General features: G+C 37.1%; 1 protein-coding gene across 2 annotated transcripts in view; it reads right to left on the reverse strand.

The window, feature by feature from the left end:
- Positions 1-4,555: 4,555 nt before the first annotated feature.
- The window catches only part of ccdc62 (coiled-coil domain containing 62), a 29,956-nt gene continuing 15,009 nt past the window's right edge, over positions 4,556-19,502 (reverse strand). The window contains exons 10-15 of one of the 2 annotated variants that reach the window (XM_052032021.1): positions 18,043-18,131; positions 14,804-14,904; positions 12,198-13,154; positions 11,363-11,546; positions 10,503-10,643; positions 4,556-7,675 (exon numbers count right to left, since the gene is read on the reverse strand). In XM_052032021.1, the coding sequence (XP_051887981.1) occupies positions 7,658-7,675; positions 10,503-10,643; positions 11,363-11,546; positions 12,198-13,154; positions 14,804-14,904; positions 18,043-18,131 (1,490 nt within the window). In that variant the 3' untranslated portion in view covers positions 4,556-7,657. The remainder of the gene's footprint in view (positions 7,676-10,502; positions 10,644-11,362; positions 11,547-12,197; positions 13,155-14,803; positions 14,905-18,042; positions 18,132-19,502) is intronic. The other variant, XM_052032022.1, reaches the window with a different exon arrangement.

Here is a 19,502-nt window from a genome sequence, read left to right on the forward strand (position 1 = left end):
TTAATCAAGTCACATCCCTGGAATGGTATCTCATTTCTGAATACAAAACCTGTGGTTTTATCCAGAGAGCAGTAGATCACCATGTCTGACACAACATATTTATTGATCAGCCAACACTAGCTGTTTTGACAACACATACAAGGGCTTACTTGCGTATGACCAACTACACGTTGGTGATTAATCTGCACGTTGTCTTTCAATGAACCATTCAGGGGTTGCTACAGGGCATTCCCAGGGCCGCTTTATATTTTTCTATCTTGCTAGAAAGCAGGGGTGGAACAAGCACACAGATTTCAGCTTTCTTCATAGTGGAAGATACCATTGATTAAATGCATGCTGCTTTGTCAGCTTTCTTCATAGTGGAAGATACCATTGATTAAATGCATGCTGCTTTGTCAGGGTCTCTGTCACCTTGGAGACACACATGCAAGCACAAGGGATTCCACTCCCACAATTCCTCATCTTTTGTAGGTATATACAGCATCTCACACAGTTCATTGCCTTATAACGTAGCAACAGTTCATTGTTCTATCTGTATACAGCACACCAGGAGAAGCTAGAGTTACTTCAGGTCAACATGGGCTCTGGAGAAACCACTTGGCTTTTTGACTTTGTTGTGTGACCCATGTTCTAAGGGCCAAGTCAGATGATATATGGAAATAAAAAACAGAAAATGCTGGAGGTCTCTGTGGAAAGATAAACCAAGCTCTTATGAAGAGTGGCAGACCTGAAAAGGTAACTGTTTCTCTTTGCACAGATACTGCCCGATCTGCTGAGTGTTTCCAGCATTTTCTGTTCAGATTTCCAGCATCTGCAATTTTTTGATTTTCAGATGAGATGCTGTTTCTTGAGCACAGATAGGACTTCTTTGGAACAATGTATGAGGCCAGACAAATATCAAAGTGGGAGTGGGATAGAGAATTAAAGTGACAGGCAACTGTAAGCTTGGGATCGCCCTAGTTGAGTGAATGGAGATGTTCTGCAAGGCAGTCATTCACTTAGGGGAGACTGCATTATGAGCACTGATTACAATACACTAAAGTGGAAGAGGAATAAATGAACAACCGCATCAACTGAAGGAGTGTTTGAGACCCTGGATGAAAAGGGTAGCTATTGCAACTCCTGCAGTTGCACATGCCATGAGAATGGGGCTGGGTACTGATAGTGATGGAAGAGTGACGCAAAAAGTTGTGGAGGAAATGTTCCCTCAGAATGCTAAAGGAGGAGGGAGGGGAATATGCTTATGGTGAAAGTGGCAAAAACCATAAACAAGGATCTGTTGAACGTGGGGTCTAGTGGGATCGAAGATGAGGACAAAGGGAAACCTATCCTTGACCCAGGTACAGGAAGTGGAATCGATTTGGTTGACTGCCTTGTTAATTCTGGAGAGGAAGCAATGGTTGAGGGAAATGAAGGCATCTCTGAGGAAGTGAATGGAGTTCAAGTCACTTAATGTGAGAAGTTCAGCCAAGCAAAGCAGGGTGATGGTGGAGGGGTACTGGCTGGAACTCTGTTCAAGGAAGAATGCCACTCCACTCTGACCTTTAGATGTTGTATTGAGCCAAGGTTTTATCTGGCCTCTCAAGTGACACGAGTACAAATGTGAAACAGTGGAATTATCCCTGGTACTCCTGACCAATATTTAACCTTCAACCAACATCTAAATACAAATCATTTGGTAATCACCACATTGTTGTTAGCTATCTAAATTGGCTGCTGCAGAGTGACAAGTACCTGAACCATACACCTGTGCACTCATACCACACAGATGGCTGGTGTAATAATGAGAAACAAATTCCTGGGACCTACTACATTAAATTCGGTGCTCAGGAGAGAATTTTCCAGATTTCCTACATTTTTGTTTCTTTTTGCCTTCTCCAATCAATTAAATTACCAGGGCAGAGGAACTCAAGTGTATGAGCTTGCTCCACCTTGTGGACACTGTAGGCATAACCTTTCCTCATCCTTCCCACTTCCCCAGAGTTTGCATCAAATCCAGAAGAGTCTGTCAGTCCTGGGAGTAAGAAACCTGAGGTTCCACTTCTAGCTCAAAGGTCACAATTATAATTTGAAGACAGAGCTGGATATCACATTGTAACGATGAAACATTCCTTTTGGGGTAAAACAAAAAGGAAGACCTACACTATATAATGCTTCCAAAATTGCAGGTAATCTGATATTTTAGTCATATAGATCAGCACCAAATCTGAAAATTGGGAGTTCAAAACTCAATCCAATGACTTGAGCAGAAAAATGAGGTTGCAGTGCATTGCAATACAGATGTCTTCTGTCAGACATGACATTAAGGCATGGCCTCATCTGACCTTTGAATTGGCACTATTTTGGAAGAAAACAGAGCAGTTAATGTTCTTCAGCCAACACATACTGTAAATAGAAACTACTTGGCCATTACCATGTTGCTGACTGTGGTAGCTCACTGTACACGTGACGCCTCAACAAGTGACGACATACCCAAACTACTTCACTGACTGTAAAGCACTTTGTAATGTCCTGAGATTGTGTATTCCACCTCCATTTTCACAGTCTTTTTTTGTAAAAACTCCAACAGCTCCAGTACTTGTATCTCAAACAAAGTAATATCAACAACAATTTGCATTTAAACCATGGCTTTAATTTCAAAAATACTTTTCAAACCAGTTCACAGAAATGTTACCAGGAAATATTTTAGCAATGAGTCACATAAGATGGGCAAACATCGCATGCCTATTTATCATAACAACTCAGCCCATCTGGTCTGTGCCAGATCCCAAGGGAACAATCCCATCAGCCCTATTTCCCTTCTCATTTCCCTATAATCCTGCAATTTATTCTCTCTCATATTCCCACCAATTCCCCTTTAATTCTTCTGTCATTTACCCTTGTTAAGGAATAATTAACAGTGGCTAATTCATTTACCAGCCCATCTTCGGTGAATGGGAAGAAACCATAGTATCTGGCAGAAACCCACAGAGTCACAAGTGGAACGTACGAACTCCATTCACTGTCAGGACTGAAACTCAGTCCTTGGAGCTCTGGGCAGCTTGGCCAATGTAGCAGATTTAAGGAACACCTTAAAAGGATGCTGGTCCTTAAACACCTACCACATTAACTTGTAGTTCAGGTAAAATGAATTATCTAAACCCATGACGAGACAACCTGCTAGTTAAGTCAATGTCATCTCCTGACTCCCAAAGCCTTTCCACCATCTAAAAAGTACAAGTCTGGAGTGCGATGGACTACTCATCATTTGTTTGAATGAGTGTAGTTCTGACAACATTCCAACGAGTCAAAAAAAAAATTCCGGACAAGACAGATGGTTAACCAGCACCCCATTCACAATCCCTTTGTTCCTTCTTCAGCACACAGTGTGTACAATGTACAAACTGCAATCACCAAGGCTTCCCAAACCCATCTCTAAGGGCAGCAGGCACACAGGAACAGTACCACCACAAGTTTCCCTCCAAGCCCACACCATCCTTATTTGGAAATATATTGTTGTTTATACATCGCCAATGGAACTGAATCTTGGAACTCACTACCCACCCTGCAGGAGTCCCTTTACTAAAACTGCAGCAGTTCAAGGCACCAGCTCACCACCAATGCCCTCTCAAGAGCAATTAGCAATGGAAAATAAATTCTTGACATCAATACCCAAGGCCGGTAAAATAATTAATATTAGTCTTTCTTAAAAGAATTAAAGACTGCACCGAATAGAAGGATGCGTAATTGAAACAGAAACCAAAAAAACAGCTTAAATATTTCCTCCTGGGAGAATAAAGGATACACTCCAACCCACAAGGGCAGGAGATAAACAGACCGACCTGATCACTTATTCAGCACAAGCAAAAAACAGGTTGTAGTATTGTGACTAAATATGTTGCTGAGATTTCTTCCAAATAACCAACACCATCTTGGCTATATCCCCTCAAATTAAATACCAGACTTGGCAATAAGGATAACACAAATAATAAAATGCACACACATAAAACGCTGTAAGAACTCAGCGGGTCAGGCAGCATCTACAGAGGGAAATGAACAGTCTCTATTTCCTCCATAAATGCTGCCTGACCTGTTGAATTCCTCCAGCACTTTGTGTGTCGCTTCAGATTTCCAGCGTCTGCAGTCTTTCTTGTGTCTAAAAAATTGCATATTTTTCATCTAATTACTTTGGAATTCCTTTACATTTATTCAAATCATATGGATGGTGGACTTGGTGCCACGTACAATTCACCCCATAACATTTGAGACTGCTGGGAAAAGCGAAAGGAAAGCATCAGTGGTAGTTCTACAAATGCAATTGAAAACAATGAGAAATAAAAATGGAATGTATCCATATGCATACAGATTTGTTGGTTTATCATTATGCTAAAATCAAGCTTTATAGTAACTAGACCATTCAAAGAAAATCTAGTATTAGGACTGGGAATTTTGTTACAGTATTTTTTTATTCAATCCCCATCCATACCGTCAAAGTTGAGAGACTTTTATTTGCAACACAATCTTTATCTGGCTCTGGAGTTAGAGGATATAATCAGCTGCCATAAGCAACAAAATAACCAAATATACACTTTTTTCATATTTAAATAAACTTTTATGTTAAAAAAGTACAAAACTTGCAATTACATTGCTTAAAAATAAGTCAGTTATTTTGCAGCGTTCTCAGAAACTCTTAAGTTAAAAAATGTTAAATCTACTGGTAGAATTAATGCTGCGTATAACCGTGAAAATAAGTACTTTGATCTCCTTAATAAAACTATAAATGTATTGTACAGTTTGACTTAAGTGAAAAAAAATACAAAAATGACACACATGTAGAAATTAGTTAAATACAGAACTATAAATATTACTTTGTTGTCCCATGCAATAACATACCTTCATAACAAATGTGCTAAAATCTCTTTTCCAACAACATCCTTCAATTGGGAAGGAAAGGCTGGTGAGAGTTAACTTTAACCAGTGTTGGAAATGTTAACCTAAGAAGAGGAATAATTGCTTGTATGGGGTTGTGTGGCAAATGTCCTTGCAGTTTAATTCACTCTCACATAGTGATTACTCCACCATCTCTCACACGTTTGACCAGAGAATCAGTGGCACTCATCTATACAGTGGAGGCAGTGTCCTTATCCTAGTTGAGGCTGTAAACTCAACTTGAATACTCCATTACCAAAAACACCGGTTTGTTTAAAAATGTAAACTTACTACATTTGCTATCAACATGACTGACTGGATATTTAAATTAAATGATCCATCGCACTGTCTAATACAAGAAACCTCAAATTTGAAAAAGTTGAAAAAGATAGATTTATATTAATCATTAATAACATTAAATAGATATATGCATAGACACAATGAGTGAGTATATTAGTTATGCAATAAGGGGACCACCAAATAAAAAATATTTACAATTTTATACAACGAACTTTAAAAAGATTAAAATAGTTCAATATTTACAAGTCAATATTTACTGCTCATTTTTGAAGACAAAATGAATCTCAATGAAAAAATTAATGCAGAAAGGGCATCTTAATACAGTATGTAATTCAATGTGGTACCAATCTACCTGGATGATGAAAGAATCCTTTCAATCCCTGCATGTGCTGATCTCTGCCAGACCAATAATTGCCTTCAATGCTAAAATAGCATCACTCCTGATCACTACTTAGTACTCATAATAAAATGCAAATTGAAAGTGATCAGAGAATCTAGATTGTCTTTGAGTGCTGCCTTTCCCTCCACTTGCCTAATAGCTTAGTCAACTTCTCATGGGTGGTTGGCTACTTGGACAGGGCATCAGAGGACTTACTGCGTCCGTTTCCCTTGGCTGGAAAGACTACAACTAGAAGTCACCATCTCCAGACAAGGGCTGCCTGTTTAAATCTGACAAATCTCTTTACAAAGGATTCTGAATTCACCACCAGATAATCATGGTTCTTAATAGTTGAGTATATTCAAGACCATGATCGATAAACTTTTGGAATGTAAAGGAAGCAAGGAATATGCAGGAGTGGAGTTTAGATGAAAGGTTGCCCAAGTTCTAGTTGAATTTCAGAACAACCTCGAGGGTCAAATGGTCTGCTTGAGCTCTGATATCTTGTATAAAAGCAAACATACTTCAATACAAATGACAATTTTCTTAAGTATAAAACATGGACAGAAATGTAACAATTCTAGAGTGTAAATGTTACTTGTGGGCCTAATGATAAACTTTCAAATAAACACTTGACAGATCAATTGTATTTAAGGTATTCTGCATAATGAATTGATACATAAATTTGCTGCCTTCCTGAATTAGATTCCTTGCTTGCAGTTCTTTCACTATGTATCAGAAATAGATTCAGAAACAGAAATTTGCTAGGTTTATATTACTACAATGAAAATTGGGGAATTAGAACAAGATTTTTCTAAACAAAAGGCTACCAAAAAGTCATGCTCAAGGAACAAGGTTTGTTTCCTTCTAGAAGTAAAATTCTAGAAATTTCTTATTCTACCCAAGCGGAACTATAGCATTCAAGTGAAAGGAGACCTAGTAGATCAGGAACAATTGGCTTCTTTCACATGGATCATCCACTGCAGGAATACTCACCTGCAGGGAAATTCACAGCAAATGTAAAAGAATTGGACAAGTCCTCTACGTGCTGATGGCTCACTGGAATTTTAATTTTCACCTGTTACTATCACATGCATTTCATATCTATGACTGAAACTGAATATCTTGAAAGGGAATGCCTACATAACTAGCTGGTTTATTTATGCTGTGGCGAAGGAAAACTCTCCAATGCATTTCCTCTCCTCTTTAAGACTCTAAACAGTGTGGTCTGCTGGAGCTGTTATACCAGAGTCCCTGAGCATCATGATTTAATCAAACTGATGTACCTTGCTCTTTATACTTAGGTCATTTAAAAAAATTGCAGGAACTGGGAGGTTTTAAATCTAAATATTTGGAATCTGGTCTGTTTTGTTCTGGTCTGGGGACATTTGCCACAGTTGGCTTTAAGGATTTAGTTATCAGTCTTAGTATCAAGCCATAAACTGTAGAAATAATTACTAATCTTACATTTTTTCTCAGTTTGTGAAAAAATACTGTCCATCCATCTAAGAAAAGCTTCTTCAACAGTAATAAATTTCATACTTTAGCACAGCCATCTCTTCATTTTGAATGTCTTTTCAGAAACCCAAATCTTATTACCCAATATTTGTTCAAACAGATTATATAAACAATAACAATGATTCTTCCTAACTTATATACAATAACCTCACAATTTGTAGAAATTGAGATTTTACTCAGAGCACTGAGCTGAACACATTTTCACATCTACTTTCCGTAGAAATGCTATGGTTAACCTGACCAGATATAAACATGAAAATGTGATGTACACATGAAAATGAAGTGTCTAACTTGAAATACTATCTCAGTTATTGCTGTGCATGAACAACAATTGCTTCCATTTATTTATTTGCAATTTTCATATCTGCATCCTAAAACAAATCAGTATCTGGTCCATTGGTAAACATTGTGTAACTGTGATTCAGCTTGAAAGTTCAATATTCTTTCCTTTGCAGCCAAGAACCTTGTTTTAGCATTTACTCCGCTTTGGAATTTCCAGTCATTTTACCTCATCAAGCAGGAGTAACATTCACTGAATGAAATCTTCTTACATTAGAGTGAACCACCATCCTGCAAAAAATAAAACTGCATAATAAGAATTTAATCAGAAAAGATTTAAATATAGATTTTACAAAGCTGAAATTTACAACATGTTGAATGATGCAACCGGACCTAAATTATAACCAAATTTTAACTGAACATTGCCGTTTTTTCCATTAGATGATTCAAATGTGATGATTCTGACATTTGACCTGTGTTTTTGTGTCATTAAATGTGAGAGAATAATATCGGGCTTGCTTGTTCTGGGTCTGGCTCACTGGCTGGACTCTCCATTCACAGCCTTCACGTGCCAGCACTTACATGGGCCAGATGGAGAGGGTAGAGTGAGCTATCTCCCAAACTCAAGCTGTGTTCCAGCATGACTGGGCTCTGCTGCTGGACTGCATAATGAATCAGAATATGGATCACTCCATCCCAGACTTACGGTAGGTCCACGCATGTCTGGGAGTTATTAACCTAGGGGAGGGTGAAAGCCAACAATTCCCTTCACAGCCCCCAGTCTCTGCCAGTTCAACTCAGCCCACTAAAAGCAGAATATGCATCACAAATGGTAGGTGAGAAAAGACAGATTCCTCAACTAGGCAGGTTCGTATTAGGCTGCAAGTGAGGGGTGAAGGCTTAATTTCACCCCAAGATCTCAGCTGGGGAAAGATGGCTGAATACAAGATGAAAAAGGATCAGTTGAAGAATGTGTAAGTCCTGTCGCAATCACAAGTTAACAACAGCTGCTGATCATGCTGGGGTGGCGATGTTTTCTCTCAAGAAAAAAGAAGCTGCAAATAAAATGTTCATAGTCTTTGAACAATTCATCTTACAAAAGAAGGATCTGCAGCAAACAAGTCAGTCTTACTGTGGATTTCTTTGCTTTCCATTCTGGGAAACCTGACACAGAAGGAAGGAAAGGAAAAGGAATAGAAAGGTGCCTTTAAAATAAGATTAATGCAAGTATAAACCACATACAAAAGTAAAATTACTGATTTCAGATACAATTATCTGCACAACTCTGCTTTAGCTAGATTATAGATCATGCTTTACAACGCAGTTTTATCACTCCTACACATCACGATATGGCTAAAACTTTAGAATCATGATTTTGCAAACCACAGAAACCAAAAGAAGCCACTAGTTTTAGACACTGAGAAAAAGAATTTCAAAAGAAAAATCAGAAGGATTTATATTTGATAAATGATTTCAAAGAAGTCACAGTAAAAGCAGCTTACAAAGATTTGCACAACAAATTTTGTTTACAACAAAGAGAATACAATGTGAAAAAACAGATTTATTTAGAGAAAGAATATTTTTGTGTTTTATTTTTTGCAGTTATTTCCAGAGCCACTCTATTAGGATGCAGATTTTTTTCCTCAATTCCCCCCATCAAATACTTAGCTTACCTCTCTGTCAAAGAAAAAAAAGTCCTGTTCACCCTGTCTAAGCTTCTCATAATTCTGTACTTGTCAAATGTTCTCCCTTCTGGTTTCCTTTGTTCCAAAATAAAACAACCCTAACCTGGTCAGTCTTCCCACATGATGATAATTCTCTAGTCCTGGATACATCCCTTGTAAATTTCCTCCATGCCCTTTCTACCACATCTTTCCTGCAATGTGATGATCAAAAATGTATGGAAGACTCAAACGTTTTATACATTCCTAACATCACCTCCCTACTCTGCCTTTTCTAATAAAGATAACTATTCTGATGTCTTCCATCCATCCCAATACCTTCAGTGACTAAATGAACACACACTTCAATATCTTTCTATTCCTCCATACTAGTTAGTATTCTACCATATATCATGCATTATTTCACACATTTCTGGATTATCGATCAGCCTCAATTTATACAGTAAATAATTTCAATATTGAATTGCTTTAGGTTTCCATCCCCAGAGCAGAGGTTTGTTTGGATGGTGAATGGATCGCACTGTGCAATTTTCAGGAACAAAAAATTGCTAGATTCACTAATGGCCTCTAAAGAGTAAGAGCAAGTCTTAGATGACAGCAGAGATGGACTTTAAATAAGAACTGATAAGGCAGTGACATTCTTAAGGCCAAATCATTTGGACAAGGTTATCTTGAACTCCAATTTTCATTATTTTTCAGTAAACCAAGAAAATGATCTAATTTTTAACATTTATTTCCTCCTAAGTAATCCCATGTGCAAGTAATTTACATCCTCTTTCAGTTCAGGACCTGGTTTCATAAAGAGTTATTTCCATATTGCAGACCACATATGTTTGGTCAACAAATTTGGGATCAACATATGTTAGCATACTAGATGATGGGATAACAACCTTTCCAAGTAAAGGGACTGAGGATTAAATAGTTGCCCTGAAATCATGGCAGTAAATTCAAACGTTCACCAGCAAGCAGCTTTCCTGGTTTGACTTGGGATGGGAAGAAATTACTTGGAAAACTGCAATTTTTTCCTGGAACAAGCTACCAGGGAAATTAAAAATGGCAATGAGAACTCCACAACCAGATGTAATGCACTTCATTGCCAAGCATGCAAGTGGTGACATATGATCTCACAATTAAACAGCAGCAATAATGGCCTCACCGACATGTGTTCCCAAATCCAAGGAAATGAACACAACACTTTAATTACAAATAGACACAACACAATGAATTTTTCAGCATACATTAACTTCTATGCTTCAGAAAGACAGAAGAAATTAAATAGTGGAAATTGCATTAGTTATTCTCGAACTGATTAGCTAAGTACTTGATGGATTTTTCCTCCCCGCGGTGTAGTGCAGATTCTACAAGCGAGTCCTCTCTATCTTCACTTCATCCTTTATCTTCTAAAAACAGAAATAATTTTGTGAAACTTCACTCACCCTTGCATTGCTGTTGCTGTTGGCACAGGATGCCAACCCAAGAGGAAGCTGAGTGCTGCGCTCCAGACTAGCAACCATCTGTCGAGATTCAGCGAGCAGGCGTTGCAGTTTAGTAGTTGGTGAACAGTCATCCCGGTAAGCCTTGTTAATAATGATTAACAGAACAAAAATTAGTAGCTTTTGTTGATAATAGACATCTTACGTAATGAATACAAGTCAATTTGTAGTAAACCGTGCTATACATTCTTATAAAAATCAGTGCAAAAATATGCAAGAATCTTACTACCTTTGCAAGTTTCTGAAATTCAAGGACATCAAAACAATAAGTGATTTTTGAGATGATGAACAGAAGTACTGTGTAAACAAAAATGCTGAACCTTTGCCCCTCCCTTCCCATTTTACATGCAGTGAAAGTTTTGATATCCAATAGCAATCTTTCATTGGTCACTGGGTTAACATGAAGATGGTGTTTATGCAGGTTAGATCTCCATATGGCACAGTCTTTTCAAACATATTGCCATAAACTAAAAATTAATTACTTATATATTCAGTTAGTTTACACATAATGCGTTACCTCACTTGTTTACTACAAAATGAAGTCAGACCTGATTTGCCAAACATTTCAGATTTGTAACAAATGAATTTTTATTTTTATTAATTTATCTTTGTTTTATTTCAAAATATACTGCTGTTCAAACATTCTCCACACTGTCTTTTAAGACTGCCATTGTGCACTGTACTTGAAAATTCCCTCTTGGTTGATCTTTTTAAATGTGGATATCAGAGTCAGCGAAAGTTCCTATTGACCATAATGGTTTCCTTCTCTAGTTATAAATCTTCAATAGACTTTAACAACTTACATTATTAGAAGATGCCATTGCATTGTCCTCAGTGGAGCTCAGTCTTGCTGGTGAAACAGAGTCATTCCCACAAAGCTCACCATGGAGGTTGCTCTTTCCCCTGGGCCTTTCTCTCACTGGTGAGGAATTCACAGAACGTACTGGTGACTCCAAACCATATGCATTCAGTTCCAGCCGTTCATCACTGTTATTGATATAGGAAGAATAAAAAATGAAAAGAGAAAGACTATAGTAATTTTGAAACATGGATTTAACTAAGTTCTATCTTTTGCAGAGTGAAGTCAAGCCCATTAACAGCCAGAACAAAAACAGAAAGTGCTGGAAATATTCAACAGGTCTTGCAACATTCATGGGGAGAGAAAAAGAGTCACCATTTCATATTGATGACTTGTCATTGATTCTCTCCACAGCTGCTGCCTGACTGGCTTTGTATTTCCAACTTTTTCTGTTTTAATTTTAGATTTCCAATATTTGCAGGGTTTTTTTTAAGTCAGGTCTCCCCATATATTTATATTTTTTAAGCTTTCTTTTCTCTCCAATGTCCTCTTGTTGATTGTTAATGGTGACAAATCATAGAATAGAATTTCAGATTCCAGGCAGTATAGAAATACCCAAGTTTTCTCTCTGAACATGCAAGTCAACAGGATATTCAGAGTATAGTAAATTACTTGCGAATATAATTCTACTCACCCAAAACTTCCCAAATACAGAGGTAGCAAAAGCCTCTAGAGTATAACTAGCCAGCCAAATCAGGGACCCAAGATAGCGGTTAGTCAAAACAATTCAATAATTCTTTTCCTAATTAATGTTGAGAGAATTAAACAGAGTATCGCACCTCTTTTTTTCCACAGCAGTAGGACTACCTAACCCATGCGAGGATGCTGAACCATCGTTTAGGTACAGCCACCACAAATCTTTTACATCAACAGCTGGCTGATAAAGCTTCATCCAATCTTGTTCCGACATTGAAGCCTCCTGGTCAGTTTCATTTCTTGCAGGCATCTGAGACATTTCTTCACTCATTCCACATTCACTCAGTTCATTATTGTATTTGTCTTCCAGGTTATGATCCTCAACAGTCTTTGCTGCTTCTTTTGTTGAAATAATAGAGGTTGTACTTGGCTTTGAACAAAGAGAGTGATGGTTGTCTGTTGATGTGCTGACTATGCTACCTTTGCAATGGGAAGAAGTGTTGCAGCTGGGACTATGGTGATCAGTATTTATATATGCTACATTCTCATGTTCCATGATGCCAGCATCAGCAGATCCTTCAAATCTCCATTTTTGATTCCTTGACACTTGCTGCGCATTGTTTTCTCTTCCCTGAGGTGAGCCACTATCATTTGCACTTGAATACCTGCAGTTTTGCTTTGGCACAACATATTTTGTAGGCTTCTTATTAGAATCATTAGCGTTACAATGAAGATTGTGGGTCTTGAATGTCAGATTTCCATTAGTACACTGATCAAGTTCAAGAGGAAAGACAACTTGAGCATTTGCACAATCTGACGAGCTATAATTTCTACAATTGACAGTATTGCGTCCTTCTGTGACTAATAAGTGGCCCTGTTCTTTGGTACTAATTGGAATTAATTCAGCATCAAGATTCTGGGTTGACTTGGCTGCTTCTTCTATATGTCTATTGGTCATGGATTCTTTTTTATGATCTTTCGTTGGCTCCTTTTTCCATTTTTTTAAGACGATGTCATTTTTACGTTCTTGCCCCTCTACCTTATTCTGTCCATTGTTGTTCTGTGCAATATATTTGGAATCTGAGAAAAGTCTACCAGAACTAAAAGGAAAAAAGTACAACAGGAACAATGGTAAGGTTAACTTCTGGTAGTCCCTTCATTTTTTTTTTCAGATGTTGATACTACTGAAATCTTAAAATAAAACAAGTTATGCTGAAGGAACTATATGGTACACATGAAAATGTCACTTCAAATTAGAAAATCCATATTGCAATACTATCAATTCAATGGAAGTTTCCATCTTTATATGCTTAAAATGTAATCTACAGGAAAAATGGAATATACAAATCCAAATATTGTCAGAGTAGAAATTCTTAATGTTATGTTTTCAGTATTCAGTATCCACTATGTATTAACTTTAAACAAACTCTCCATTTTTAGAAAATGTCACTCCAAACATAAAATACACATTAAAGAAGTATTCATTGACATAAAATATACATTAAAAAAGTATTCACAGACGTCCTATTCATTGGTCACCAGCAGTAAATATGCATTTTGTTGCAGCTGTGCATTGTACTCTATCAAAATTCTGTTCCATTGTTTTATTAACATCATAATTTCAATTGGGCTTCTATAGCTCAACTCCATTCACTCACCTTTTCTCCAGTCTTTTTGTACCTTTGGTGATCGGAGTCTTGGAAATTTCAATTCACTCAGTATCATCTACAGCCTTGAGAGGAGTCTTCCTGATTTTCACTGTCCTTATGTGAAAATTGCATCCTCATTTACTCCTAATTGAGCTAGCTTTCTTTAAGATTACATCCCCCTATTCTAAATTTCACATTACATGAAACAGCCTGTCTGTAATTCCCCAGCCTGTATCTTCTTAAACAACTTGGTTGGATCACAAACTATGTAAAGATGGAAGATTTCAGAAAGGCACATAAGAAACCACCTAACTTTCCTTAGTGCCCAGTCCACTGCTGGTCATGTAATCCAGCAGGTCAACCATTGACTAAGCTCAGATGTAAAGACTACTTCAAAGAAATACTTTACATTTTTTTGCCCTCTTAACATATGAACATGGTCAAAATCAAACACTCCCCCACTGCTGTGAAATGAATGAAATAGTTACTTCTATTCTAATGTGGCTTGAGAAACCATTCATCATCATGACATGAAAAATTGTTCACAAGAATGGAAATAGCAATGCCACTTCTCGGTTGAGTTACTAAGTATCTAACTAAAGCCAACCACATGAGAACACCAATGAGGTAGATGAAGAATACTGCACGAGATATTATCAAAGATTCAGTATTATGAGTTTTCACCTTGAAAAGACTGGAAGCTACATGCTCGCCCCAAAAAACAAAGGAAATATTAGTCACGTTAGATCTGTCGTACAAATCTCTAAGCAGGTTACCACAGAACAATTTCAGAAACTTAATACCACACTTCCTGAAACTTTCTTCATCTAAGATGCGAATCATAATGAGAGCCATTATTTAATTATCTTCTAATAAATAAGGCCATTGTAAACACATCCACTTACACTTCATAAAATTATATTTATATGAGGCACACAGCTGTATATACAGTAGCTTGTGCTAGTTTCAACCAAGACACTGTTACGATGAGTCCTTTCAATGCATTAAGCAAAAAGATATTGAGCTGATGAGGACAGTATGGGATGGCGCTGGTACTGAAAGTGATATTTAAAATGACAAAATCAAATTTTTCTGCCTACCTAATTTCAAGAATTTTCTCTTCCTGCTTTTTGATCAATTCCTGAGAACTTTCAAGATTCAAATGAAGAAGCTGCAAGTCATGTTGTTGCTTTTCGTTTACCTGATCATAAAATACAGAATTGCTACATATCAATTCATAGTTAAGATTAGATACAAGTACATAACTTTTTATACAAACCTCTGGTAAGGGAAAGGTAAGGGAACATATGTTTGTATGCTAGAATGAACTAAGAAAACAGCCTTTATTAATTTCATCATAATTTTGGTTCATGAATACAGAATCAGTTTCTGTGCACTGTCAACGATACATGTACGCTTCAATGCATTGTAACCAAGATCAATTGTAATATTTTATTTTAACAGTTCAGTTAAGTAACTAAGAAATTATTAACTACTGGATCTTATGTACTCAACACAGAGTGGATATTCCGAATGCTCAAAAGATACCTGTAGTGCAAAGGGAATGTTAGCTAAAGGTAGGAAAAGCCCAGATGTAGCAAGACATTAAATTGCTGAAACTGCACAATAAAGATTCGAGGGATATCAACTTCTCAGAATAAAACCATAAAGCATGCAATTTAAATATCACCATCCACCTGGCACCAAAGGAGCCTCTGATTTGAGTAACAATTTGATGTTATCATAACAAGTCTTAGTACCCTTACTGAAAATAAATAAATCTTTCAGTATTATAGAAAGACTGAGACAATGATCCAAGGTCGGTGCTGGATAACACAAATCCACCCCATGTATTGGCTTCCCCTTCTAAGAATTCAGTTTCAGTTCAAGGACTGTAACTGGACAGCACAGCAGCAGGCATCATTGATGAGCTTAAGGAACCCCTTCCATCGTGTATTTGGACACATCTCATGGGCCACAAGCTTAATCCACTATAAGTTTTGTGCTTACTAACCAAAACACAATCTCATTGTTCAAAGCAAAGCGCATAATAATTTAACATTGTTCTTTCCAGAATTGCTACGTTGGAATGTTTGGTTTAAATATTAATTGGGCTTTTATGCTATAATTGGGTTTTTATGTTATATTCGTACCATAAATTGATAAAACATCAACCTACAGCCAATGACTTACTTCCCTAAAGCAATGAAAGAAGAAAGAAAGAAAATGAAACATTTAGGAAATAAAGCATAAAGACCAAAGAATAAGAGTCAAGACAGTAAGAAAGTGCATCAACAAAAAAATGACAGAATTGAAAAGAACATTAATAAGAATGAGCAAGAGGAAAGGTAGTTGTAACCAAGCCATTATTCACCCTTGAGAAGTTATTTTGATAGGTAGATGCGTGAAATGCATAAACATTTCTGATCTGTAGAACCAGTAGCCCCATCGTGATCAGAAACAGTGGAGTATCCAGTGAAAATGCCAATGCACCCCATGCAAATCCTTTCCACCATCCACAATACAAAATGATGCAGAATTTAAGATTGAAGGAGTTATCGGGAAACTAGAAAACTGTCAGTTTAGCAAGTCAGAATTATACCAGGGATTAAGGGGTTAAATTATGGCACACTGCACAAACTTGGCTAGTATTCAAAGAAGCCTGCTCACCACTACCTTCCTGCAGGCAATAGGCACGGGCAATAAAAGCGAGGTTTGTCAATAAAATCTGCTTCCCGTAAATGGTCAGAAGAAAAATTAGTTTCATAGCAATTGCAAGAAACAAGTCAAAAGTCCATCCAGACACAAGAGACTGCAGATGCTGGAATCTGAAGCAACAAACAGTCTGCTGGAGGAGCTCAGTGGGTTAAACAGCAACTGAACATCCAGTCCAATTTCTACCAATTAAGTATTCATCTGATAACTAATCGATTTCTATCAATTAATCTACAGCAGACTCAAATATAACACGATAACACTGATGGGAGACTGTTTGAAAGAATCAGTCACCTTTTACAATGTTCACCACTTAGTAGGTGGGCTAACCTTACTATATGTCATTAAAAACATTGCTTTACAACCTGTAACTTATTACCTTCTCACATTAACAGCAATGTAGGTGACAAGACTGACACAAGGACAAGTGTAAAAATTAAATAAAACACAACCCATTTAGGTACATTTCTCTAGCTCTTAAGAGTGAGACTCTATAGCCTCCAATGTCTATTATGGTCCTCCAGTGGTGAGTACCAACTGATGACCTGCATGTTGCAATTCATGGAGACTTCGTTCATGTTAATTATTTTCCCCAACAGCCATGATGGAAAATAGTTTGTAATAATGTTGTCTGGTGATGATAAGCTTTAGAGAACCTCATTGGCTTTGGCAAGGGCAAAAACACAGTGGTGCAAATCATCCAAGCTTCTTGAGAGGAGGACATGCAATTTTCCCCAGTTCAATTTCTAGCTCTAAAATTATATGTTTTACTATTATAGTACTCTATATACTGTGCTTCAAGTCCTCTGTTCAAATTGCTCTTAAATTGGCTGGAATAAATGGCACAAAAGATCTGGCCTGAAAGAGTGATTTTCTCCTTTTAATTTGGGTCTCTCCACTACCTAGCTAATGACATAATTATGATCAGGAACTTGTTGTGCAACAATTCCAGGGGATAAGACTTAGTCTATAGCAAAGTCTGTGACACAGAAGCATGACAAATATTATTGTGCTCAGCTAGAAAGTCAAAACTATAATGTTTGGGATCAACTAAGATGTTTCAACTACAAAGGTACTCCACTTATCAGAAATAAAAAAAGGAAATCAGGAACCTATGGATCAGTCAGAATGATGCCAGGGATTAGCAATTTAAATTATGTCAGGTTGCACTGTGTTTTTCTAGAATTTAAAAGGGTAACAGAATGGTCAATTTAAAATAACCAAGAGATTTGACAGAACTAGGCTATTTAAGAAATCAAGAGAAACTTCTTCTACACTAATGGAAATCCAGAAAATTATTGTTAGGTCCATCAAGAAATATGGATTTAAAGTGGGTCAATGGATTTAAGTTGGAATGGCTCAAGAACCTAAATAACCCTAAGTTTTCACATATCAATGACACCCAGGCTTGGTGACTGATCTTGTTGAGGATTCATTATCTATCTGTTTGTTTTACATGATCAATCAAATTACTGAATATTCCAGTGAACTTGGAAATCAATTACGCTTATACACACAATGGTTGAGTACAGCCTTCTTTTTGTGTTCACCTGACTACTTCATAGTAAATTTGTTATACAAAACTGAATTACTGATGTAATTAACAGATTTCAGATGACCTTACCTGCCGAAGACCATGCAGTTCCGTGTCAGCTCGCTCCTGTTTAGATCTTGCCAGTTCCAGAATCTGATCTTTTCTCTTCTCCCGCTCAACTAAAATAGAATTGCAAAACCAGGTACTATTTTTTTTTCTTTAATATGAATTTGGCATGCAAATATCACTAAAAATATTGGAAAATGAAATGTAAATATAGCCAACCATTATTTTTGTATTCTGCACAGATAAACTATTTCAGTAATTTCAGATTAAAATTGTTATTTTGTATCTGGGCAGATGAAAATCAAGTAAAAAATTTGCATATAACACATATGTGAATATAGGAATTAGGAGCAGGAGTAATCCACTAGGCCCCTCTCTGAACTTTCTCTGAAGAGCTCTGCATTTATTAAGATTGTGGCTGATCCGTCTGCAGTAACTTTACACCTCCTTACTTATCAAGAATCTTTTACCTCAGAAATATTCAAAGACGCTGCTTCCACCAACCTTTGAGGAAGTTCCAAAGACTCACAACCCCCACAGAAAATATTTCACCTCATTTCTGTTTTAAATGGACAAACCCTTATTTTTAAACAGAAATCCCTTAGTTCTAGCTCCAGCCTTAAGAGTAAGCTCTCCATATTCACCCTCAAGTCCCTTCTTCTAAACTCCAGCAAATAAAAGCCTAATCTGTCTAACCTTTCCTCATAAGAAAATCTACCCATTCAAGGTATTAGTCTAGTAAACTTTCTCTGAACTGCTTCCAATGCATTAACAATATTTCTTAAAATAAGACCAGTACTGTACACAGTAGTCCAGATGCAGTCTCACCAATCACCTACATAACTGAAGAATAACCTCCCAACTTTTGTATTTAGTTCCCCTAGCAACAAACAGTAACATTCCATTAGCTTTCCTAATTACCTTCCATTACTGTACACTCGCCTTTTGCAATTCATGCTCTAGGACACCCAGATCCTTCAATATCTCAGAGCTCTGCAGTCTCTCACTATTTGAATTAAATGCTCCTGTTTCATTTTTCCTGTCAAAATGAACAATCTCACATTTTCCAACATTTGAATTCTCCATTTGCCTGATCTTCACCCACTGACTTAACTCATCTATATATTTCCTTGGCCTTATGTCCTCTTCACAACTTACCTTCCCACCAATCTTTCTGGCTTTAAGCTGATTTAGCAAAACAACTCAATTTATTTTTCAAGCAGTCAGATTCAAAATAATTGCTCAAGAATTCTGGAGAGTTTTGGTTCCACCTTAACCTTTGACCCTGAAACCAAAGGCACACAGTGGAGCACAGTGTGCCCTTTGATTAAACTTGTCCTTCATTTGTGCTAATGTGAACATTAACACAGAACAATACAACACAGAAACAGGCTCTTCGTCCCATGATGTAAGCGCTGAACATGATGCTGAATTAAACTAAATCTCTTCGGCCTGTACATGATCCATATCCCTCCATTCCCTGC

The sequence above is a fragment of the Pristis pectinata genome, chromosome 17 (genome assembly GCF_009764475.1).
Source record: "Pristis pectinata isolate sPriPec2 chromosome 17, sPriPec2.1.pri, whole genome shotgun sequence".
Lineage (NCBI taxonomy): Eukaryota > Metazoa > Chordata > Chondrichthyes > Rhinopristiformes > Pristidae > Pristis > Pristis pectinata.